At 41.7% G+C, this 26,340-nt stretch overlaps 1 protein-coding gene across 11 annotated transcripts in view; it reads left to right on the top strand.

Annotated features, from left to right (window-relative positions):
• Positions 1–26,340, top strand: part of HERC2 (HECT and RLD domain containing E3 ubiquitin protein ligase 2) — a 275,737-nt gene that overhangs the window by 206,284 nt on the left and 43,113 nt on the right. For all 11 annotated transcript variants that reach the window (XM_053582031.1, XM_053582025.1, XM_053582027.1 and 8 more), the window contains 14 exons: positions 826–1,001; positions 3,975–4,086; positions 8,710–8,791; positions 9,159–9,302; positions 11,088–11,178; positions 11,462–11,639; positions 11,831–11,912; positions 11,995–12,166; positions 12,873–13,017; positions 13,848–14,073; positions 18,618–18,786; positions 19,856–20,036; positions 20,618–20,758; positions 26,082–26,273. In XM_053582031.1, coding sequence (XP_053438006.1) covers positions 826–1,001; positions 3,975–4,086; positions 8,710–8,791; positions 9,159–9,302; positions 11,088–11,178; positions 11,462–11,639; positions 11,831–11,912; positions 11,995–12,166; positions 12,873–13,017; positions 13,848–14,073; positions 18,618–18,786; positions 19,856–20,036; positions 20,618–20,758; positions 26,082–26,273 — 2,091 coding nt within the window. The remainder of the gene's footprint in view (positions 1–825; positions 1,002–3,974; positions 4,087–8,709; positions 8,792–9,158; positions 9,303–11,087; positions 11,179–11,461; positions 11,640–11,830; positions 11,913–11,994; positions 12,167–12,872; positions 13,018–13,847; positions 14,074–18,617; positions 18,787–19,855; positions 20,037–20,617; positions 20,759–26,081; positions 26,274–26,340) is intronic.

The raw sequence follows: 26,340 nt of genomic DNA, 5'->3' as shown, positions 1-26,340 counted from the left end.
TTTTAATGTGACATTTTAATTTAACTTATTTTACACAACTTGAATTTGCTGCTATCAGATCAGCTTGGAAAGGAAGTGAAATAGGCTGGGTGCAGTGGCTCACATCTGTAATCCCAGCACTCTGCAAGGCTGAGGCAGGTGGATCACCTGAGCTCAGGAGTTTGAGACCAGCTTGAGCAAGAGCGAGACCCTGTCTCCACTAAAAATAGAAAAACCAGCTGGTGTGGTGGTGGGCGCTTGTGGTCCTGACTACTTGGGAGACTGAGGCAAGGGGATCACTTGAGCCCAAGAGTTTGAGGTTGCTGTGAGCTACGATACCATAGCACTCTATCCAGGGTGACTGAGTGAGACTCTGTCTCAAAAAAAAAAAAAGGAAATGAAGTGAATTTTGTTCTTACTCTCTTGGTTGCAAAGATATTATTGTCAAGTGTTTCAGGTTGCTGTTTGCATCCACACATTGTTGTTTTCACTAAAGATCTTTTAGTTTCTTCTGATCAGACATGTGATACCAGAATTGCTTTCTTTTTTTGTCACACCTGTTGGCATCAAGTGCTAAACTTGTTATGAAGTGATAATTTTATAGTAAGGCTGTCACTGATTTAATTTTATAAGAAAACAGAGTTGCAAGTCTCAGGGTAGACGCATTTGAAGGCAAACCTTACTCAGATGTAGCTGCATTGACTTTGACTGAGTTCATATTTCTAGAACTTAAATTAAGAAGCTCTAACTTTCCACATTTCCCTGTCTCAAATGCCCTGCTCTCCAGTTCAAGTATTTAATGTGTTTGATTCTAAACAATTTATAGCTCATTGTTGTTGCATCTAGTATCACAGGTATATTGAAATTGCTATAAAGCAATGTAGGAGTTCAGGGATCGACTGTAAGATCCATGGCCTCATCCTGCTGGGACGCATCCGTGCGGACGAGGAAGACTTGGCTGCAGTCCCTTTCCTGGCTTCAGACAATGAGGAGGAAGAGGACGAGAAAGGCAGTGGTGGGAGGTGAGAGCTGCTTGCCATTGGTGTTCACTTACCTTCTGCCCCACTCCAAAATTCTCACTTTGAGAAATAAATCTTTAATTACAGCATATCTCATAAGGGAAATAAGAATGATTGGTAAATCATAATCCACAAGAATGATTGGTTAATTTTAGTTGAGTTTTCAAAAATTATAATTTAACTTTTATTTCCAAGAAAATGTTTAATACAGAAACACATATTTAGGAAAACACAAAAGAGGTAGGTAAAAATGTTAAATTTTTCAACCTGAAATATCAATGTTACTGTTGTGGTGTGTATCTTTGTGTCTTTCCTCTACTTCTGTCTCTGAGTATATTTTCCTGTAGAAATAATATGGGATATTTTATAACTTTTTGCTAAGTATTTTAGTATTAACTTTTCAAAATCTATTTTTAGATGATGAAATATCCATAACATGATTGACCATTTTAACCATTTTTAAGTGTACAGCTCAGTGGCATTAAGTACATTGGCGCTGTTGTGTAGCCATCACTATCCAGGTCCAGAATATCCATATCCTTAAATAGGCTTCTGGTATGTGATTTTTGAGTGCAGTGTCTTGTCTTATGCTTGTGTTCCCATATATACACTTAGTTCTGTTTTTATGAGCACTGTGCTGGTGACCATTACTGTGTTTATTCATTCAGTATACTATCTATTGAGCACCTACGGTGGGCTGGGCCCCGTCTTCTGCCAGTGATACTGGTAGATCTGCAGAATAAAATGAGACATGTGTTACATTAGGGCCATGGTAAGTGATAGGAAGGAGATGCAGTTTAGAGAGTCTGTTGTAGCACATTCATCTGTCGGGATGACAAGGCACACTCCCCAGATGATAGAGGACAGCAAAGTGGGCAGGGCCCAGATCATACAGGACCGCAGAGTGGGCAGGTCCCCAGGTCATATAGGACAGCAGAGTGGGCAGGTCCCCAGGTCATATAGGATAGTAGAGTGGGCAGGTGCCCCAGTCACACAGAGTGGGCAGTAGGGTGGTCAGGGCCCAGATCATACAGGAAAGGAGAGTGGACAGGTCCCCAGGTCACACAGGATGGAGTAGGCAGGGCCCCTGGTCATATAGGACAGTAGAGTGGGCAGGGCCCACAGCAGAGTGGGCAGGGCCCCAGGTCACACAGGGCAGCAGAGTGGGAAGGCAGGTGCTTCTGGTGGGAGCAGCACATGCAGAGAATAGTGCTGCCTGCTGTACCTCTACCTGTTCGTTCGTTTATTCTCGACTGGTGTCAGGACTTGAATGTGTGCGGTTGTTCTAGGCCCGTTTACCATCCCAGCAGCAAACATTGCAGACCACTACTGTCCTCATATACATTTCTAGATAAATTGGTGGACATAAAATTGCCAAGTCAAAGGGTATACAAAATAAAATGATAGTTGCTGGATTCCCAAGGCACTGTGGATGGCTGGTGTGGCTATCCATACAGGGATGGGAGAGGAGGGAAGTTGCAGTACTGGCTGAACTCTGTTGACTGAAATGCCCTTTGCTTTAAGTGCTTTGCTATTTGCTGCCTTACATTGGTGCCAACCTAATCTTCTTAGACCAGACATGCAGCACTTGTGCATCAGCACAGTGTACTTGGTTCCTTGTGTCGGCCAACTCCACATGTTGACCAGTTTGTTCCATTCCCTTGGGAGGTCAACTTTACAGAGGTTCCACCATAACATGCACATTACCTTATCTAGAATATATGTTATGCTGCATGTTGTAATTCAAACTGATTGTATCTGCATACATTACTTTAATTAAATAAAGAAAATACCCATTTTGCTTAAATAAGGAAATCATTGGTATTTTTAAGAGAAAGGATTATATGTTAGCATTTTCTTATCCAGTACCTACTAACACGAATCGGGCAGACAGACTTAATATACATGCTGTGTATGTAAAATAACCAAAATTGTTTTAGCTTTACTCATTGATCAGATTTTTATAAAATTAAATATATTGACAAAAGAAAATCTGGACACTTGAATGTGATGTTTTTTCCTGCATATCATTATTAGTTAAGAACTTCAGGATGAATCAGTAGTTCATGATTTCTCCCCTAGGGCTGGCACCCAACAGGGCTGTGTCCGTGTGGACTACCTGTAGCTGGCCTCACTCTGACTGGTTGATACTTACATGGTGCCAGCCATTAGTTATCTATGATCACTCTAGTTTCCCATATGTATTATTGACTAAAGATATGTTACAAGATATTTCAATACCTTGTACATAGCTTGTTCTCCTAATAAAGAGTTTTCTTACATTCACTCCTGCCCCATAAAATTTTGATCCCTTAAAGCAAATATTTGGTAATATACAATGGGTTAAAAAATCGTACGTATCAAGGACGGAGTCTTTAGAGACGTCTGTTGTCTACTTTAGCTTATAAAAATTGAACAAATCAAACAAAAACTAAAACCTCACCCGAACACAAAGAAGCAACTTTAGCAGCTGGCATCAAACTACCAACCAAAAAAATCTAGCCCTGTCCTTTGCTTTCCTTTCTGGTTTCTTCCAGTTTAAGAATTAGAGCGCTGTGGCTGCTACTGATTTGACTCTAGCCTGACAGGGGCAGGTCAGGAGTTGGACTGAGCAATGTGGCAGGAGCTGGCCTCTGGGGAAGAGCAGGGCTGAGGACCTCCAGCTGAGCTGCCAGTAGCCAGGTGTTCCAGCAGGACGTGTGTATCCTAGAGTACCTCCAAGGTCATACGGCCACATCCTTTATTCTTTCTCTGGGGGAAAAAATAGCCAGATTCTTGGGTTTAGGAACATTGACTTGCCTCTGTGGAACACTTAACCTGAGGTTTTAAGTGCCCAGCAAACAGAGTATTTGAGGTTGTGCATACTTGAGGTTTTAAGTGCCCAGCAAACTTAAGAGTATTTGAGATTGTGTTTCTTTTATAAAATGTTTTATGCTGAAAAATTTCTATTTTTGTCTTTGTTTTTCCTTTGGCTAGCCTTATCAGAAAGAAGGCTGCAGGGCTGGAATCGACAGCTACCATAAGAACCAAAGTGTTTGTGTGGGGACTAAATGACAAGGACCAACTGGGCGGGCTGAAAGGCTCCAAGGTACGGCCTGCTGCCTTTGCTGGGGGAGATTCCGCACAGCCACTCTTCTCTGGAAGTGTTTGTAATTGGTTTACCTTCTATATGTTGTTTTTAAATTAACCTGTTAAGGTAATCATAGTGAGTTTCTGAGATGCCTTTGTCCTTGGATAATAGTGCACTTTATTTTTTTATTTTTTATTTTTTTAGAGACAGAGTCTCACTTTGTTACCCTTGGTAGAGTGCTGTGGCGTCACAGGTCAGAGCAACCTCTAGCTCTTTAGCTTAGGCGATTCTCTTGCCTCCTGAGTAGCTGGGACTACAGGCGCCCACCACGATGCCTGGCTATTTTTTTTGTTGTTGTTGTTGCAGTTTGGCCGGGACCGGGTTCAAACCCTCTACCGTTGGTATATGGGGCTGGCGCCCTACTCACTGAGCCACAGGCGCTGCCCTAACAGTGCACTTTAAATAGAGTTGTATTATCCCTGACTTATAAACTAGAAAATTAACTTTTGAAAAGATTTGACAAGTGCATAGATAAAAATTATATACCATCAGTATGTGATAAAATTATACAGTATGAGTATATATATCAATATACTCATCTTGCCTTCAGTACAAGAAATATGTTTGTTTACTATGAACAAAGTAACGTGAGTAAATGTATACTGTAATTACACGGAGATGAGGAAGATGTGATCCTGCCCTTCAGGACTTGGTGCCTGAGGTGCTTCAATGTGAAAAGCTTCTGTGGAGAGGGGATGCTTTGTGAGCATAGAGCAGGTCACACACACACACTTTTATTCTTGAGAGGCTTGTTGTGGGTGGAGACCTGCATCTCAGTCTCCAGTTAATGTCCTGAAACCGTGTGCAGAGGGGTGTGTCACAGTTCACAGCACACTTAATCCTGTTGAGACTTGAGTGAAAGCTTAATTGTAAAGTGAGGTTCATAGGAGAAAAAGACTAGGGTCTATAACAGATGATGCATTTGAACTAGAGTTGGATTTGGTGTTCCTTATATTATACAAAGTGTTGTATGACGAACTACAGAACAAATTCCTCCAAAGTTTAGTGCCCAGAGGTAGTTTCTTCCCTCCACATGTGTGCACTGCTTTCTTTCAGTCTCCTGTGAGACATCAACCTTCTCAAGTTCCCTTACTGCCTACGTTACTAATAAGCTAAGAAATAAAGTTGAAACTCACATTTGAGCTCTCTTCTTTCAAGGTGTGGTGAATTCTGATCTTCCTTTGAAGAGCCTGAATTACATTTGTGTTTTGAGGCACCTGAGCTCAATTTGGAAGTGAGCAGTAGGCAGGAAGCTGGGACAATGCAGGGCTATCCAGAGTCTGTGAGATGTGGGCCCTTGGGACCTGTGACCTTGTTCACTGCCAAATGTGGAGTTTCTGCATGAAGGATAGTCAGGCCTCCATGCTTGCGATGAAAATCCTTCCTCACTGCTGTGGTGATAGCCTATTAATTTCTGACAGATAGAATCATAAAGAATTTCTTAGACTAAAGGCCCTTAGAATTTTAAATTAAATAACATTCATTTACAATGGGGAATGTAAGCACATAATTCTTCTTAGAGATGCCAGAGATGGAATCAAAAAGATTAAGTGTTAGGGCAGAAAGCTCAGTAGGTATTCCATGCAGGATGAGAAAAGAATTTCTGTAGACCAAGATTAGGATATAAAATTGTACATTTATTTTATCTTTCAGAAGGAGAGAGAGAGAGCGGGGAAGAGAGTGGGGAAAGAGAAAAGAGAGTAGGGAGATGGCAAGGCATCCCAAAGAAAGAAATTAAAAATACCAGCAGTTGAGGTCAAGTGTTTACTGAATTTTAAAAGGTATTTGTAGCCAATTTTACAAGGTATTGTGAATGTGAATGTTGTGCCTGTTTTTTCTCCAGCAAAGTTAGAGACCTTTTCCCAGGTGTTTCTAGTTTTAAGGCCTGATATTCACACACCCCTGGTTCTTTTAGGAGCTATAGGAGCAAGTTCTAAAAGTCAGATTTAGTCAATAAATATTCCTTTCCTTTTGGTCTGCTGGGCTCTTTAATGGCTTGTAAAAACAAAAATCCACAGAGTGAGGCCGGATGCAGTGGCTTGCACCTATAATCCTAGCACTTGGGAGGCTGAGGCAGGTGGATGGCCTGAGCCCACAGGTTGGAGACCAGCCTGAGCCAGAGAGAGACCCCGTCTCCAAAAATAGCCAGGTGTTGTGTGTAGTCCCAGCTACTTGGAAGCCTGAGGCAGGAGAATCGCTTGAGCCCAAGAGCTTGAGGTTGCTGTGACACTACAGCAGTCTACTGAGGGGGACAAAGTGAGACTCTGTCTCAAAAAAGAAAAAACCCACTGAGTGCCCAGCAAGAGAATTTATAGGATTGATCTTTAACTGTTACTAGCAAATTGCAGTATTGGGTATTTTCTTGTTATTGTTGTAATTTTTGCAAGGCTATCCCTTTCAATGAGCATAGCATGACTTGAATAAAAAGCAGTTTACCAGATGTTTGCTTTTATCTTTATGGTGTGTACAGTCATCCCTTGGAATCCATGGGGATTGTTCCAGGGCCTCCTGTTGATGCCACAGCCTGGGGTGCTCAAGTCTCTGATATAAAGTAGTGTTGTGTTTGCATATAACCTAAGCACATCCTCTCACATACTTGGTAATAGCTATACATTGCTTCTAATGCCTAATACAGTGTAAATGCTATGTTAGTAGTTGTTATGCTGTATTGTTTAGGATATAACAGGAAGGAAAAAAGTCTGTACTTATTTAGTATAGATGTAGTTTTGCATATTTTTCCCCCCCAGAGTCTTACTCTGTCTTCCAGGCTGGAATTCAGTGACATCATCATAGCTCACTGTAGCCTCCAACTTCTGGGCTTAAGTGATCCTTTCTGCCTCAGCCTCCTGAATAGCTGGAACTTATAGGCACTTGCTACCACACCCAGCTAATTTTTTTATATTATGTAGAGATAAGGTCTCACTATTGCCCAGGCTGGTCTTGACCTCTTGGCCTCAACCGATCCTCCTGCCTCAACCTCCCAAAGTGCCAGGGTTACAGGCTTGAGCCACCTCACTTGGCTGGGATGCAATTTAAAAAATATGTATTTTCTATCCATACCTGGCAGGCTCTACGTATACACGGAATCCCTAATAGGATAGCCAGCTGTGTTTTATTTTTGATTTTCTTTTATGGAAATATTCAAACACACCCAAGTAAAATGAACAGGATCATGAGCTGTCCTATCCCTGGTACCAGCTTCAGCAGTTACCAACAGCAGCCTGTGTTTTTTCCTTTTATTTTCTCCAACCCCAACCCTTGTTTATTATTAAGTAAATCTCAGAACATCATTTAATCCTTAAAATTCTTAAGTGTGTATCTTCAAGAGATAAGAACTCCTTTGGTTAATACTCATAACCATACTGAGTAACAGTCTAGTCACGTGTTGCCAAATGGTGAGGATGAGTTCTGAGGACTATGTCTTTAGGTGGCTGGCCTGCCTCACACCACGCTCTGTGGGGGCCTGTTGTTGCTAAGCCACACCCCACACAGCATGTCACCGCACTGAACATGTAGTAGCTGACGCAGTGCTAAGCAATCTGTGTGTCTATGTCTCAACGTAGAACAGGCACAATGAGGATACAGCAGGAGATAAAGAACAGTGCACCTATACAGGGCCTTTACCACGAATGGAGCTTGCAGGACTGGAAGTAGTTCTGGGTGAGTCAGTGAGCAGTGAGTGAAGGCCTAGGATATTACTGTGTGCTTAGGGTACACTAAATAAAAAATTTTTTTCTTTTTTTCGATAGTAAATTAACCTTAGCTAACTGTAACTTTTTTACTTTATAAACTTTTACTTTTTAAAAAAACTTGTTGACCCTTATGACATAGCTGAAAACAAACACATTGTATAGCTGTACAAAAATATTTTTTTGTTATATCTTTGCTCTATAAAATTTTTTCTACTTACAATTTTTTTTTACGTTTTTAAACTTTTTTGTTAACAACTAAGACACAGTTACACTCATCAGCCTAGGCCTGCACAGGTCAGGGTCATTAGTCTCATGTCTTCCACTTCCACATCTTATCCTGCTGGGTGGTCATCAGTAAGAGGTACAGGGCTGCTATCTGCTGTGGTGATGATGATGACGCTTCCTGGAATGGAATACCTCCTGGTGGACGGGAGGAGGTATATATTACAGATATAACATACATATATATATATATATATATATATGTTTATATGTATATATAAATATATGTGTGTATATATATATTAAAGAAGTTTACTTTTTCTATATAATATAGTAAATATATAACCCAGTAATAGAGTTGTTTATTATCAAGTATTATATCTTAGTAACTATATGTGCTAGATTTTTATATGACTAGTGGCCCATAAGGTCTGTTTAGGTGAGTATCACCCTAAACAGTGAGTAATGGGCTGCACTGTGACATCTGGGACATGACCAGATAGTAGGAATTTTTCAGCTCCATTATAATCTTACAGGACCACTGTAATTGTTGACCAAAATGTTGGTATGCAGTGCATGACTGAAATTCCTTACACAATCTAATAAGGTTATGTGTAATTTTAAAAGTGCAAATATAATTCTTTTTTCTTTTTAAATCTTATTTTAGATAAAAGTTCCTTCGTTCTCTGAGACTTTATCTGCTTTGAATGTGGTACAGGTGGCTGGTGGTTCTAAAAGTCTGTTTGCAGGTATGATTATTCTCAGATTTAAAGAATTGTAAATAGGCTCAGCGCCCGTAGCACAGTGGTTATGGCACCAGACATATACACTGAGAGTGGCGGGTTCAAACCTGGCCTGGGCCAGCTAAACAACAATGACAACTGCAACAAAAAATAGCTGGGCGTTGTGGTGGGTACTCCCAGGCTGAGGCAAGAGAAGCCCAAGAGATTGAGGTTGCTGTGAGCTGGGATGCCATGGCACTCCACCGAGGGCAAAAAAAAAAAAATTTAATTTTTTAAATTTAAATATTAGTCTAAAAAATTTAGACTAATACTTTTTAAATATTAGTCTTTGTACTGTGAAAAGTGAGTCTTTTGTCTGTTCTTGTTCCTGCAGTGACAGTGGAAGGGAAGGTGTATGCCTGTGGTGAGGCCACCAATGGCCGTCTGGGTCTGGGCCTCTCCAGTGGGACGGTGCCCATCCCGAGGCAGGTCACAGCGCTCAGCAGCTACGTGGTCAAGAAGGTGGCTGTGCACTCAGGTACAAAGAGGCGTGGCGCTCCTGTTCTGCCAGTGACCAAGGCCTTTAAGTAATTTTCTCTAAGGTGTCCTTACATTCTTTTGAACGTTTTTTCCTCTGGGTGGCCTAGAATTTAATTATTGCTACTAAACGATGTATTTTGGAGAATAGCAGTTGGCATTGCAGGCATATGGGTGTATCCCTCAAAGGATGGGGTTTTCAGTCTTACAGCCATTGTCTCAGGTCCATAGTATCTGTGAAATCATAAAGTTCTATACTTTAATGTTTTTTTCCTACAAAGAAAGTCTGTAACTTTCATCAGATTTTGAAAAGCATCTGTGAACCCCAGTAATGGGAAAGGAACCTTTAAAAGAAAACATACTCCTTCAATTTAGGGAACCTTTTTTTTTTTTTTTTTTTGTAGAGACAATGTCTCATGTACTGCCCTCGGGTAGAGTGCCGTGGCGTCACATGACTCACAGCAACCTCTAACTCTTGGGCTTACCCGATTCTCTTGCCTCAGCCTCCCGAGCAGCTGGGACTGCAGGCGCCCGCCACAACACCCGGCTATTTTTTTGTTGCAGTGTGGCCGGGGCTGGGTTTGAACCCGCCACCCTCGGCATATGGGGCCGGCGCCCTACTCACTGAGCCACAGGCGCCGCCAATTTAGGGAACCTTTATTGAGTGGTATTTTGAAGCAGTGTGCTAGGCCTCTGAAGAATGGAGCTGATTTACACACAAAACCCAATTCATACCTGTGCTGAGGGGTTGGATGTAACCCTGCAGACTAGAAATCCAAATGATAGTGGCACACATATGCCAGATAGAGTTTTACTCTGTGTGTAAAGTCAGGAGGAGGGCCAGCTCTTTCTGTGTGTAAAACGTCAGGAGGAGGGCAAGTTCTTTCTATGCACCTTTGTGGAGGTTTGTCTGCAGCTTTAGCTAGAGGAAGCGTTGAGCCCTGCAGCCCAGCAGCCTCTCTGCCCTGCAGCTCAGCAGCCTCTCTACCTAGCCTTCTGAAGTTCTGCTCACTTCTGTTATCACCTGTGTGCAGGGAAGGCTGGAAACGTGGTCTTTAACTGAGCTCATAGTTGCCCCTCATAACACAGGGCTCTGCTGGGAAAGGAAGGAGCAAATGAACTTTTGGGGGACTAGGATCCCAGGAGCTGACGGAGACTTGAGGGTGTAACGAGAGATCACACCTTAAATCCTGGACTGGGGGAACATTTCATGGTGGGAAAGAGCATAGCTGATGTGTTTTGGGTAGAGTATAAGGCATTAATTGCAAATGATTAAGTCATCCCACTGCTGGGGAATATTTCTCAAGATCTTAAAATGCACCATACCTACAGTTTGCCTAATCACAAGTTGTTTCTACTTTTTCCCTCTAAATTTTGATCTTTATGTATTTAACGTAATGGGAACTCCATTAATAATCAGCATTATTTTGCCCTTTTTTTTGTTTGTTTTTTTTTTTTAAAAGAGACAGCGTCTCACTTTGTTGCCCTTGGTAGAGTGCTGTGGTGTCACAGCTCACAGCAACCTTCGGTTCTTGGGCTTAGCTGATTCTCTTGCCTCCTCCTCCCAAGTAGCTGGGACTACAGGTGCCCTATTTTGCCTGTTTTTTGCAAATTATTTCTAGAGTTAAAATTTGTAAAGCTAGAAAACTTTCATAATAACTGAAATGTTGATTCTTATTTATCCAACACACTGCGTATATTCTACATGCTGGGCAGGGTAAGCAGTTGTGCTGTGGACTCTTTGTGCATTGCCCTTTGGCAGCCCAAGTCTGTGTGAATGTTGCAGGTGGCCGGCATGCTACGGCTCTAACTGTCGACGGGAAGGTGTTTTCATGGGGTGAAGGTGACGATGGAAAACTTGGACACTTCAGCAGAATGTAAGGGCATTTTCTTCAGTCTTAACTTGCTAATAAGAAACTGTTACTGATAATAGTAGCAGATGCCTTTTGATATTTTGGAGAAATTTAAAATAGGTTAGATTATTTATAGAAATAGATTTAAAATTTTTTTGAATATGAGTTATGTGATTTGCCCTCACATGTTCTGCTTTAAGTTTTGATTGTGAAGTTGATCTGTAGGTTGTGTGTTAACTACATCTTTAACCTCATCTTTAAAAAAGGATGGATTGGTCAGAGGGAGTTGATTTTTGTCTTGTTTTAGGAACTGTGACAAGCCGAGGCTGATAGAGGCACTGAAAACCAAGCGTATCCGAGATATTGCCTGTGGGAGCTCCCACAGTGCGGCTCTCACTTCCAGTGGGGAACTATATACCTGGGGCCTCGGAGAGTACGGCCGCTTGGGACATGGGGATAACACAACGCAGCTGAAGCCCAAAATGGTGATTATACACATTTTTGTTACTTACAGAAAGCTTGCCATCTGATGATTTCAAAAGAGGATTAATCCTCAAATCTAGGGAAGTTCATAACAGACATATGCATTGTGGTTGGCTTTCAGTCTGTGGGGAAAGTTCACTTGTTTTCCTAGTGCCTGTGCTTGATTTTTTTTTATAAATTTGTGATTGAGTAGGTGAAAGTCCTTCTGGGTCACAGAGTAATCCAGGTTGCATGTGGAAGCAGAGACGCTCAGACCCTGGCTCTGACTGATGAAGGTGAGCTCTGCCGCTGCTCTAGGTTACTGGGTGAATGGGTGATATGAAGCAGTGGCCTGAAATATGTATTTTTTAAATCTAGGTTTGGTATTTTCCTGGGGAGATGGTGACTTTGGAAAATTGGGCCGGGGAGGAAGTGAAGGCTGTAACATTCCCCAGAACATCGAGAGACTCAATGGACAGGGAGTGTGCCAGATTGAGTGTGGAGCACAGTTCTCCCTGGCGCTCACCAAGTCAGGAGTGGTGTGGACATGGTACGTCGGATTCCCCAGTGTCCCTGTCAGGTTCTTACTTATCCAGGCCTCTCTCTCTGTCCTTTTTTAAAGTGTTGAGCTGGGATTAGACATTGTTAGAAGAAATTGCTCATTATAACTGGGTCATTTTAGAATACTGGAAAAATTTTAGCTCACCTGCCTTTCCTGTTTGGGTGAGGTTTTTGTAAAGGATTTTCCCACTTTCTTACCACACCACAAGCCTAAGGATAAAATGAGAGCAAAACATACTTCTGAATCTTTGATCCTAGAAAAGTTCACATATATTTCTTGTAAAAGCTTATTTTATTGAAGTGTAAATGAGCGAGTGCCCAGACTACCTTCGGACGGTGTGTCAGCCCTCGTGCCAGGGTCAGGACCAGAGGCAGCTTGAGAAAGACACACATTACATGGGGCTTCGGAGGGGTTTTTTAGTTGTGTGTCTTGCTTGCAGTCTCTTTATGTGAAAACTGACAATAGTAACTTCAATATTTTAAAACATTTATGACAGTATTAAGGTTTTTATAGTGGAATTAATGAATTAATTTGGGTTGATGGTGGACGGGTCAGAATGTGAGACCAGAGAGTATGATGCTGTGCCTGGTGCTGCCGCTAAGCTGGCTGTGAAGGTGTGAGGCAGTGAGCGTTTCTGTCGGCACTGCCAGGCCCTTACTGTGTCAGTGACATTCACGCTGTTGGCTTCTCTCAGGGGGAAGGGCGATTACTTCCGGCTGGGCCATGGCTCTGACGTGCACGTGCGGAAGCCACAGGTGGTGGAAGGGCTGAGAGGGAAGAAGATTGTGCATGTGGCTGTCGGGGCCCTGCACTGCCTGGCGGTCACGGACTCTGGGCAGGTAAGGCTGCAGGCAGCCTGGGGGTGCTGCCATCCTGAAGCTGTCCACACAACCCTTGTCTTGTCAGAATTGTGAGTCCTGCCAAAATGAGTCTTACTACTTGAAGAAGTGGGAAGGCTGGGCCGTGTCTGTTGTATTCACTGGTGCATATGCCCTGGGTGGCACAGGTTAGGGCCCTGGGGAGCAGCTCTGCCCACTCTGAAGTCTATGTGCAAATGTGAAAAGGTGGCTAGTATTTAAGGGGCTCCTACAGCTGAGGCATTGGCAATGTGTTACTACAGAGATTTGATAGCTGACCATGAGATTTACTGCATTTTAGATGTAAAGGTAATGCTTGACAAATACTATTCTTTTGCTTTGAGCAGTATGTACCATGATGACTGTTCATTGGTGTTACTTTTAATTATGTATGGAAACAAAATCACCATACTGTTTTTTAATCAAAATAAATTCTATAAAATTCTATAAAGCAAAGAAGCAAATCACTTGGAAAGTCCGCCTATTGTTTTACTCATTTTTCTTTGCAAAATAAAAGGAAAAAATATTGCACTTAGTTGAAGAGGAGATCCTACTTGCATCCTGTAACAACACAGAATAGATGGATTAATTAGATTAAAATTAATACTCCTTAAGACCATTGTTAAGCATTTTCATGGTTGAAGTTTCTTCAGAATTGTAGTACACTGATGCTATTTTGTAAGCTTGTGAAATGATGTTTTTATCTTTAAGAGCTCAGTTATTTCAAGTACCACAGCATATACCTAAGCATTTTGAAGTCAATTTAAAGACAATGTCTTGAAATGTTGAAAACTTTTTTTTCTCCCAAATAGGTATATGCTTGGGGTGACAACGACCATGGCCAGCAGGGCAATGGCACGACGACGGTCAACAGGAAGCCCACCCTCGTGCATGGCCTAGAAGGCCAGAAGATCACACGAGTGGCTTGTGGCTCCTCGCACAGTGTGGCTTGGACAACTGTCGATGTGGCCACACCTTCTGTACACGAGCCTGTCCTCTTTCAGACGGCAAGAGACCCGTTAGGGGCTTCCTATTTAGGTAATAAAGATTTGAGTCTTCTCTGAGCTCCTTCTGTAGCTTCCAGCAACATAACAGGTTTGTTCAGTAGTGCTGGTGGGTTGTAGGTTGCATCTGTCAACTGCATTATGAATCTGAAGACACAGAAGAACCGAGGTGTGCTCATGCAGTTTATACATGCCAGAAGGAAATTTTTAGACGAAAGTACATTGTTGATTGTTGTAATTAAGATCAGGTGAACTCTAGCAGTGCAGATGGAAGTTCTCTGATAACTACCTGAGACTTACAGGGGCTGTCACTGGGTTGCTTTTTGTTTAACAGCTTTCTGTAGATATAACTGGCACACAATAAACTACCTGTTTAAGGTATACATTGTGATCACCTTTTGAAGTATGTGTGTACTTGTGCAAGCATCACCACAGTCACAGATAATCAACACCCCCCCAGAGTCTCCTTTTGCCCCTTTGCTCTTAGCTCCCTCCTCTCCTCCACAATCGCTGACTCAGTTCGCAGTTTTGATGGTCAGATGTAAATGGGACTTTTCAGCATGTACTCTTCTTAATCTCACTGTTTTCACTTGGATAATGATTTTGGGATTCATCCATGTTCCTTGCATCAGTAGCTTATTCTTCTCTAATGGTTGCATAGTGTCTCATTTATGAACACCCTGCAGAATATTCATTCATCTGCTGAGCACCTGGACTGTTGCCCTATTTGACTTATACACATGAAACTGCTGATGGGTATTTTGTGCACATCTTTGTGTGGATGCGCTCCGAGTTTCTCATGAGTGAATTCCTAAAAGTTTAGCTGGACCCCATGGTTGGTGTGTGTCAAGCCTCTTCACAACAGGTGCTGACAGCTCTGCAATGGCCCCTCCTGCACCTTCACAGCTCTTGCTGTGGCCAGTCTGTCACTTCAGTCATGCTGATAGATGTGTCATGTGTATCACTGTGGTTTTAATTTGTATTTACTTAGTGACTAATGGTGTTGAGTATCTTATTTATCATTCAGATATCTTCTTGGTGAATGTTTAAATCCATAGCCTGTATTTAAAATTAGATTGTTTTCTTAGCGAGTTTAATGAGAGTTCTTTGTATATTTCAGATGTGTTGTCAAATGTATAATTTGCAGATATTTTCTGTTAGTGTGACTTGTTTGATTCTCTTCATAGGTCAGTTTTAAAGAGCAAAAGTTTAAATTTTGACTAAGTTTAGTGTATTTTTTTTTTTTTTTTGAGACAGAGTCTCACTATGCCACCCTTGGTAGAGTGCTGGCATCACAGCTCAAGATCATAATGATTTTCTTCCTGTATTCTCTTACAAAATTTTTATAATTTTAAATATTTATATGTAGGATCAATTTTGAATTAAATTATGGTGTGGGGGGTTTGGATCGAAATTCTTTTTTTTTTTTTTTTTGCACACGAACATCCAGTTGCTGTGCTGTTGAAAACCTGCTCTTTCTCACTGCGCTGCCTTTCACCGTTGTCAGAAGCCAGCTGTGCTTTTAACGGTGAAAGGCAAAGCAGTGAGTGCTGCCACCATGTCTGATTCACTACAGCTTTACAAGAGCCTGAGTCAGGCTGTGGTGGTTCGTTAGCTTTGTTCTTTGTCAGATATGTTTTGGCAAGTCTAAGCCCTTTGCATTTCCATGTAACTTGGAGAATCAGTCTGTTTTTATAAAACAGCCTTCTTGGTATTTTGATCAGGATTGCGTTAATTGCATAAATTAGTTTGGGGAGGATGGACATTTCACAGTATTGAATCTTCCAAGTTGTGAACACATACTTGTCATCCTTGGTTTAGGTCTTTAATTTCCCTTTGCAATATTTTGTAGTTTCAGTGTTGTGCAGGTCTTGTTAGATTTATAGCTAAAAATTTCAGATTGTTATTACTGTTATAAATGATATTTTAAAAATATCATTTGTTCCTTCTACTATACGGAAATATTCAAATTGTTCCTTGATAGTCTGTAAAAATACAATTGCTTATTTTTGTAAAGTGAACTTCATCTTTCTAAAGAAATTCACTTGTAAAGTGTCTTGTGGGCTCCCCCATCCCCCACCAGGTGGGAGACACAGTCTCCAGTGTCATCTGCTGTTAGAAATAATCAGCATGTGATGTTCTGGCTTCACTAGGCACGAGCTGTGTGAGCGGGGGTGAGTTGCTGACTTAGCCTTCTCTTGCTGTCTCCTTCCTGGGGAGGATGAAGATAAGGCTTGATTCCCGTCTAACCTGCTCAGTTTTATGTACAGTTCTTTTTATGTCATATTATATGTATAACTTTTTGGGTTTGACTTTTTTGATTCAGCGTAATCCTCTGGGGAGTCTTCCAAGTTGCTCCAAGTAATGTTCCATCATTTAACTATTCAATCATTGAGTATTGGATTATTTCTAGTTTTTGTCTATTATAAATAAACTTGCCATTTAATTTAGATGCAGGTTTTTTTGTGAAAATAAGTTTTTATTTCTCTGGTCTTAATGCCCAAGAGTGATTGCTGGGTCATGTGGTGTGGTAGGTCTGTGTTTCGTTTGACGAGGACGTGCCAAACTGAGTTCCAGAGTGAAAACGTGCCATTTTATTCTTGTGTGGAGTAGGGGGGGATGCAGTTTTCCCTCTTCCTCACCACTATTTTTTATTTTAGCCATTCTGAAGATTGTCTTGAGATGTCTTATGTGGTTTTAATTTGTATTTTCTGTGTAGCTGATTGTGTTAAATGTCTTTCCATGTGTGTATTTACCATCCATATCTTCTCTGTGATAAAATATTTCTTCATGGCATTTTCTAATTGGACTTTTTAAAACTGTTTGTAGAGTTTACAGTGTTTTTTATGTATCTAGGTCAGTGGTTCTCAATCTTCCTAATGCTGCGGCCCGTTAATACAGTTCCTGTGGGTCAACCCACAATTTGAGAACCGCTGGTCTAGACGCTTTTAGTACGCTGTCAGGTCAGTGTTATGCAAATGTTTTCTTCTTGTCTGTAGCTTGTCTTTTCATCTTCTTCCACAGAACAAAAGTTGTAAAATTTCAATAAAGTCTAATATATCAGTTTTTTCTTTTATGGATTATACTTTTGATGTGAAGTCTAAGGATACTTTGGCCTAGTCCTAGATCCTAAGGATTGTCTCTTACGTTGTTTACTAAAAGATTTATAGTTTTGTGTTTTGTACTTAACCATTTTAATTTTGTGGGATAGGTGTGAGACTGAGGGTGAGGTTTGGCTTTTTGCCTACAGGTGTCCAGTTACCCCAGTACTACTTATTGAAAGTAGGTCTTTCCTCTATGGAATGGCTTTTGCACATTTATCAAAAGTCATTTGGGCATATTTGAGTGGTTCACGTTCTCGGTTCTTTTTTTTATCCCATTGGTTCCCATGCCAGTAACACACAGCCTTGAGTATGATAATCTTATAAGCATTTTTGAAATTGGGTAGACTGATTTCTTCTCCTCATTCTTCTTTTTCTATAGCAGTTTTAGTTCCTTTATAAATTGTAGAATAATCTTGTTGAGGCTGTGTGTGGTGGCTCACACCTGTAATCCTAGTACTCTTGGAGGCTGGGGTGGAAGAATTTCTTGAACTTAGGAACTCGAGAGCAGTCTGAGCAAGAATGAGACCTCGTCTCTACTAAAAATAGAAAAACTAGCTGGGCACCTGTAGACCCAGCTACTTGGGAGGTTGAGGCATGAGGATCCCTTGAGCCCAAGAGTTTTAGGCTGCTGTGAATTATGATGCCATAGCACTCGTTGGACAACAAAGTGAGACTCTGTCTCAAAAAAAAAATCTTTTTGATATCTATAAAAGCTGTTGCTAGAATTCTGATAGAAGTTGTATTAAACTTGCTGATCAGTTTCAGGTGAGTTGACATGGACACATCCTAGCTCTGTCCGTCTCCCCACCTCTGCTGAGGCTTGGGTGCTATTTGGGATGTGGGTCTGATCCGACTTTGTTGGTAAATTTCTTCTCGTTCTGTTATTTTGGATTTGTTTTGTTTTTCCTCACAGGGTCAATTAAATACAGGCAGCTCTTACAGCATTTTCACAGCTTACACCCTGTTTCCCCAAAAATAAGACAGTGTCTTATATTAAGGCTTGCTCCCAAAGACGCGCTAGGTCTTATTTTTAGGGGACGCTTTATCTTTCCTGTAAGTAGGTCTTATTTTCAGACGATGTCTTATTTTCGGGGAAACGGGGTATGTATGTAACATAAACTATGATATTTGCATTTTGTGAAGGTATTTACATCTTTCTGCAGGTACAGTGAAACTTTGCTGGAAAACTTTGAAAGACTGTTAATGAGCCTAATACTCTGTGAAATAGTAAAATACATATTGCAGTGTGTTTTGGAACTAACCGGAAAGGTCAGACCTTATAGAAATAGAGCAAACTATGATCTTGAGTATGATAATCTTATAAGCATTTTTGAAATTGGGTAGACTGATTTCTTCTCCTCATTCTTCTTTTTCTATAGCAGTTTTAGTTCCTTCATAAATTGTAGAATAATCTTGTTGAGGCTGTGTGTGGTGGCTCACACCTGCAGATTCCAAATTTTATTTTCCTTTTCAGGCGTGCCTTCAGATGCTGATTCTTCTGCCAGTAACAAGATAAGTGGTACAAGTAGTTCTAAGCCACATCGCCCTTCTCTGGCCAAGATTCTCCTGTCGTTGGATGGAAATCTGGCCAAACAGCAGGCCTTATCGCATGTCCTCACAGCACTGCAGATCGTGTATGCCAGGTAGGCTGCTGTGCTGAGTCTTGAAATGCTGCAACTATGTAAGCTTTGGATTTTGTAATTTTTTGGTTTATCAAATGTCTACAAGAATATTGTATTATTGTCTTTCAATGCTGTGTGTCAGAGTCACATATTCTTTGATAGTGATTTGATGGTGTCTTTGTGCTTGCTTGTTTTGAAACATGAATCAGAAAACTAAGTTGAACATTTACATTATTCTTTTGGTTATTAAACTCTAATAAGCATTCATATTTGGGAAAGAGGAAGAATTAGTTGATAACTAATTTATGGTGATATAGGGCACCTTCCTCACTGCGTGGGTAAGACGGGTTCACAGTGTAGTCTTAATGAGATTTTGCTGCTGTTTGTTCACTGTCCAAGTGAGCTGCTCATCTTTTCATGTGTCAGGGGTGTGGACCTCACAGGTACAAAGCCTGAGTCCATCATTGGGAGGATGCCGGGTCCTTGTAGCCTAGCATGTGGCGCACTTTGAGTGAACACAGAGATTCCTGGTGTTCCTAAGGCTGTCACAGCCCAGCAGGGCTTCTCAGGGAGAGCTATGGGCTCACTGTGGTTCACTTTTACATTTGTCATCACTGTGGTTATTAAAATAAATAAGGTCCAGGGCAGGACATGTTTGCAGGAGGGACTTTGCCTAACAATTGCAATCAGTTTTACCTGGCTTATTGTACCCTCAATGAATCCCCAACAATAAAATAAATAAATAAATACGGTCCAGAGTAAACATTTTAGGTTTTGCCTGATAGGCACATGATAGTAATGTTTGGTATTTTTCTAAAACTCTTTTATTTTTTACTTCAGTTTAACATAAGGGTGCAAACGATTAGGTTATAATGTTTGTGTTTGTTAGGTGAGGTCCCTGTTGTGGTCGTACCCCTCCCCTAGGAGGTATGCCGGGTACCTTACTTACATTGTGCCCGTTAGGTGAGTGATACGTGTACCCTACCAGATTGAGGGAGTGCCTCAGTGAGCACTTGTCTTGCCTTGTGCGTCCTGTGTCATGTGCTACTGAAAGGGAGCTCACTGCAGGCCTGGTTTTCTGTTCTGGCAGAGACGCAGTGGTGGGGGCCCTGATGCCTGCCGGCATGATGGCCCCTGTGGAGTGCCCTTCCTTCTCGGCACCCCCTTCTGATGTGTCCACCATGGCTAGTCCCATGAATGGAAACGAATGTGTGCTGGGCCTGGACATTGAAGACAGACTGAGTCCAAACCCATGGCAAGAAAAGAGAGAGGTAAAAGTGAATCATAAAGCAGTATTAGATCAGAAAGGAGAGGGTGGCTATTTTGTGTCAGGGAAAGTCTCTTGACTTTCCTCAGTCATTCTGTCACTTGGTTTAGGCTGTTTTTGTGCTCACTACTTTGATTTTTGGCTTGACTTATAAAATATTTTATTCAAAGAAGCATTTTTAGTGTATAAGTGGAATTAGGTTTATTCTTTTAAAAAAATTACTAATGCAAGTTCACAGTCCTTTATCTGTGATTCAGAAACCTTAAAACTCTGATAGCCAAATGTTTTGGTAACTTGGTGAAAGACCCACTTGAAGATAAGTGAGCTGAGTTTTAGTCTAATGTGACCTGCTTGAATATAAATTGGTTGTCTTGGAAATATGAATGTGCTTAACTCCGCAGGACTGCCCCTGTCTACACTGGGGTAGTAGATGCTGTGCGGCACAAGCCCCAGGTGACCTCTGTACAATCTGGAACACTTCAGACAGCCCAAGTGACTTTAGATGAGTTATTTTGAACTCATGTGGGAAGTATGCCATTTTGCCAGACTTTTCAGTTAAATTCTCCTACTGTGTACTCCAATTAGATCTTGTCCTCTGAGGATGCTGTGACCCCCTCTGCGGTGACTCCGTCTGCTCCCTCCGCCTCCTCTCGGCCCTTTATCCCAGTGACAGATGACCCAGGAGCTGCCAGCATCATTGCAGAGACCATGACCAAAACTAAAGAGGTGAAGAGATAATCTTTAATTTCTTACTATGTAATAATCTTAAACGCATACACAAGCTCTTAGGAACACAGTGTGCTTCACGTGCTATTCACTTGTGAGGTGCCTCAGCCCACAGCCTCTGTCCACTGCTCAGCATCTCGGCGTGCACTCCCTGAGTATCAGGACATTAGCACTGATCCAGGATTACTTTTGTTTGTTTGTTTTTTTTTTTTTTTTTTGTAGAGACACAGCCCTCGGTAGAGTGCCGTGGCGAGTCACATAGCTCACAGCAACCTCCAACTCCTGGGCTTAAGTGATTCTCTTGCCTTAGCCTCCCAAGTAGCTGGGACTACAGGCGCCCGCCACAACGCCCGGCTATTTTTTGGTTGCAGTTTGGCCAGGGCTAGGTTTGAACCCATCACCCTCGGTATATGGGGCCGGCCCAGGATTACTTTTGAATCCACAGACCTGTTTGGAGTTTGCTCATCATCCTTGTAGTACCCCATGGGTCTAGCACCCAGCCTGGGTTTGTTAGTCTTCAGTATAGAATAGTCCTTCAGTCCTTCATTCTAACAGAAAACACCACGAGGATGCTGCGGAGTTGTTTTCAGTGCTCTGCTGGGATTCTTGCACCCTTGAGTTGTTGTGTTACTGGTGATGTAACTTACCGCTTGGTTAAGGGTGCCTGCCAAGCTTCTCCACTGGCAGTTCATCAGTCCTCGTGGGTAGATACTTAGAGACTATGACAAAACTTGTTCCTCATCATACTTTGACCCACCAGGTTTTAGCATCTATTAATGATTCTAGCTGAGTCCATTATTACTGTGGTTGCTGTCACATGGTCATCTTTCAAATTTTATCATTACTTCTAGAATGTAATTATTGCCATTCTTTTATTGGAAAGACCTTTACCTTCTCAAGTCTTCTGTCTGTCTGTCTTCTTTTAATATTTAATTATCTTCTTGTCATTGTGTTTTATAGATCAATCGGTTCCTATTTTATTTAATTAGTGATACTCATTACAGTCATTTTTTAATACCCACATTGTACCCATACTTGGCCACTGGGAGCCCTGCAGGCTGGTCCTTTGTCTTTCTGATGTGTCCCTCTAATTCCTAGAGCACTTCCTCACTTTCTGGCACAGTAGTGTGTTCCAGACTCATCTTTTACCTACCTCCCCCTGCTTTTCTCTAATGAGAATAGACTTCCTTTTACTGGATTATAGAATTTGGAAACCAAGGTCTGGGCGCTTGGTAAGCTGATTACTACTAGGTGTATGATCCTTTCATATGTTGCTGGATTTGGCTTGCTACGATTTTGTTGGGGATTTTTATATCTGTATTCATAAGGGATACTGATTTGTAGTTTCCCATCATGCCTTTCTCTGGCTATATAGATTGAACTGGGAAGTGCTCCTTCCTTTTCTGTTTTTTATAGGAGTTTGTGAAGGATTGAAGTTAATTCTTCTTTAAATATTTGATAGAATTTTATCTGTTCTAATGACATATTCCCATCATTCTTTGAGTGTTTCCTTGCTTTCTGGCAAACACAAAATTCCAGGCTCAACAAGATGTTTCTTTCTCCAAATAGGAATCAGCTATTTCTTTTAAGAAGTCCTGATTGATTTTAGTGGTAGATGGTATTTAGAAGTCAAGATTTGGGCCCTCATGTGCTTATTGCTGTTAGGGTGACAGAGCTAGGGAATAAATATAGGTGTGTTTATATAGGTTATAAATATATATCTACATTTATGGAAAACCACCAGTTTACCCAATATGATTGATTTTAGTCCATTTAGAATTCATTGTAGTTTTTACCCTTTTTAAATTACTGTCTTCTCTGAAGTGAAAACTTAGGCTCCTGTCTTCAGTGACTATTATAGTCCAGTCTCCTGTCTTGGCCACTACCTGCCCACTGGTGGGTGCCCTTCCCACCCTGCACAGCCTCTGGCACTCAAAAACTGTCTGCCTTCTGGAGGACTGACCTGTGGTCCTCCCCCTCACCCCCATCAATGCTGATTGGCCAAAAGGAAGAGTACCTTCCTCTCTTGTCCTGGCTCTGTCCCACCATCCACCCCACATGCAGACGCCCTTCCCAGCTCACTCAGGAGCTCCCACACCAAGCCACTTCTCCCTTGCCAGTCTGCCCCCTTGGGGATAAACATGCCTTCTTTTAAATTACATTTGGGACCTTTGATTTATTACAGTGTAACTGCTGGCAGGCAGTATGTCCTATGGAAGTTATTTATAACCATCTGTGATAATATGAAACTCCCTATTTATGAACCCTATTTATGTCTGGGCTCAAATTCTGATTTTGGACAGTCTCCCAGCATGAAGATTTAATTCAGGATTCAGAAATTATTCTGAAGAAGGCAAAATATTTTGCTTTAAGGTTAGAAGAAGGAGTATTTGATTTCATCTCCACTAATTTGTATAGGCATTATCTAGGTTATACACTTGAATTTCTATCATTGCTGTTTTGGTTTGACTCATATTATTAAGGCAAAATATAATCATTTTAATGTTAGTGTTAAGCTATAATTCATATTTAAGAATGTGCTACTAGTGATTTTCTTCTGTAGCAATTTCTTTACCAGTGGTTCTCAACCTTCCTAATGCCGTGGCCCTTTAATACAGTTCCTGTGGGTCGCGACACAGGAACATTGAGAACCGCTGCTGTAAGTTCTCAATGTATAATGTTTTCCAACCTTTTTTATCTCACTGCGCACTTGAACCTGTATTTATATTTCCACAGCACATTTAAATAAATTGTTTATCCAAAAAATGAGCGGAAAAAAAAAAAAGAAAAACGAATATACTTAGAACTTCTTTCAAAAATAATGTAATTAATGATCTTTAAGAACTGTCTCAGCACTCAGTGTGCCATGGCACACAGGCTGAAAGTCACTGCTCTGGGCATATTTTCTGTGTTGTTGTTGTTTTTTTTAAACACCCTGAACAAAAAAAATGTTAGGTCCATTTCAACTGCAAGACCAAAAATATTACATCTCATAGATATATATATATACACACACACATATATATATATACACACACACACACATAAAATATTATATTTTTAAAATTAAAAAAAAAACAAAACTTTTTTTTTTTTTTTTTTTTGAGACAGAGTCTCACTATGTCACCCCCGGTAGAGTGCTGTGGCATCACAGCTCATAGCAACCTCAAACTCTTGGGCTTAAGCGATTCTCTTGCCTTAGCTTCCCAAGTAGCTGGGACTACAGGCGCCAGCCACAACACCTAGTTATTGTTTTGTTGCAGTTGTCATTGTTGTTTAGTAAGCCCAGGCTGGATTCGAACCCGCCTGTCTCTGTGTATGTGGCTGGTGCCCTAATCACTGAACTACAGGCGTCGAGCCCTCATGGATATATTTCAATGAATGCTTTTGCTGACCTTCAGTGAACCATATTCTAGAATGTCATTTCCAATGGATTTAACTCACTGACTCCCTGGATCTCCACACAGAGGCAAGAGTACGATCTGTTTTTCTAAAGGGAGAACCTTATTCCTATCTCAGATAGAAGTGGTTTTCAGGGCACATTGGTTGTGTCCCCTTAACGGGGGCTCTGCTTCACCTGGCTCTTTTCTGTTTGTGGAAGGAGCTGCATTGGGTTTGCTGAGGTCCAGAAAGCAAGAGAGCAGAGAAAGGGTGTTTGTCTGGCTCTTGCTCTTCCTCTGGTGAGCTAAACTCTGTTTGGGGAACATGAAGGGCTTGGGGCCTGCTGATCTGCACAGGGTCACAGCAATTCCTACTTCAGGTCAGACATTGTGGGATTCCCACTTCTCATGGCCACCCTGCCCTTCTCTAGAGTGGAGCACCAGTGCTGATCTTCAGGTAGCTCTTGTGTTGGACAGCCATTTGAAATCTGGGGGTGTAGTGATGCTGGGTTATTGGCATATAGGAGACAACAAGCTCCTTCCTCTGCGGAAAAGGAGAGAACATGAATTGTCACAGATGTGGTATGTTTTAGCTGACGCAGGGGGAATGGGAAGTGACCAAGTATAGCAAGACTTTTGTTTTATGGATTGTTGTTTCACTATACAAGTGACCAAGTATAGCAAGACTTTTGTTTTATGGATTATTGTTTCTTGCTTCTTGGGTTCCAGAACCCAAGAAGCAAGAAATTATGGGCAGTGTGTTACATGCTAATAAGTTGCTTTAAATAAGATTCTAGAAAGAAATTATGGAGAGGCTCTAGACAGAATATAATATATAATATATAGGGCACAGATTTAGTTGATAAAAAATTCTCAAGTATACCTACCTTACAAGTAATGAGTATATTTTGTATGGTGTGACTTTGTTCCAAGACGACTCCTATAAATGTCTGTGATGCAAACTTGTTCACAGTAGTAAATGGTCATTTCTTTATAGTTTAAGACATCTCTTTTACATAGATGCTATTGGTAATCTTTTAAAAAATTGATTAGTCTTGCCGGGCGCGGTGGCTCACGCCTGTAATCCCAGCACTGTGGGAGGCTGAGGAGGGAGAATCACTTGAGCTCAGGAGTTCGAGACTCACCTGAGCGACAGTGAGACCCCGACTCGTGAAAAAAATGGAAAAACCCAGCCGGGCACCGCAGCGAGCGCCTGTAATCCCAGCGGCTTCCTGAGGCTGAGGCAGCGGGGTGCCCGCAGCCTGAGTCTGAGGTTGTGGTGAGCTACCACGCCCACTGCACTCTGCTCCAGGGGCATAGGGTGGAACCCTGTCTCAAGAACAAAAAAAAAAAAAAAAAAAAATTGATTAGTCTTGAAAACATAGTGGAGATTTTAGGGACCTGTCATTTCTTTCTTTCTTTCTTTTTTTTTTTTTTTTAAAGAGACAGAGTCTTACTTTATTGCCCTTGGTAGAGTGCCGTGGCGGGGACCTGTCATTTCTTTTTGTTTTTTTTAATTTATTTAATTTTTTTTTTTTGTAGAGACAGAGTCTCACTTTATGGCCCTCGGTAGAGTGCCATGGCCTCACACAGCTCACAGCAACCTCCAACTCCTGGGCGATTCTCTTGCCTCAGCCTCCCGAGTAGCTGGGACTACAGGCGCCCGCCATAACGCCCGGCTATTTTTTGGTTGCAGTTTGGCCGGGGCCGGGTTTGAACCCGCCACCCTCGGTATATGGGGCCGGCGCCCTCCCGACTGAGCCACAGGCGCCGCCCATGGGACCTGTCATTTCTTAATCTGTCTTGTCCATAGTCTTTAAACACCTCCAAGTCTCTTACTCATTGGTATTCAAATGTCTTTAGAGTTCATGGGTCTACGAGTGACTTTTTATATCTTAACAGCTCATTGCTCATGTTTAATTGTTGGATGTCATTTAACTTAGGATGTTGAAAGCCAAAATAAAGCATCAGGCCCAGAGCCTCAGTTCTTGGATGAGTTCACCAGTCTGCTGATTGCTGATGACACTCGTGTGGTGGTAGACTTGCTCAAGCTGTCTGTGTGCAACCGTGCTGGGGACAGGGGCAGGGATGTCCTTTCCGCCGTGCTGTCTGGCATGGGCACCGCCTACCCGCAGGTGAGTCTTGGAGAGGGTCGGGGCCAACCTGCCACATCTTTCTTCTTGCTGGGCCAAACTCCTCTTG

This window comes from Nycticebus coucang, chromosome 2 (assembly GCF_027406575.1).
Source record: "Nycticebus coucang isolate mNycCou1 chromosome 2, mNycCou1.pri, whole genome shotgun sequence".
NCBI lineage: Eukaryota > Metazoa > Chordata > Mammalia > Primates > Lorisidae > Nycticebus > Nycticebus coucang.
The sequence above is the reverse complement of the archived record's forward strand: the minus strand, read 5'-3'. Positions and strand labels throughout refer to the sequence as shown.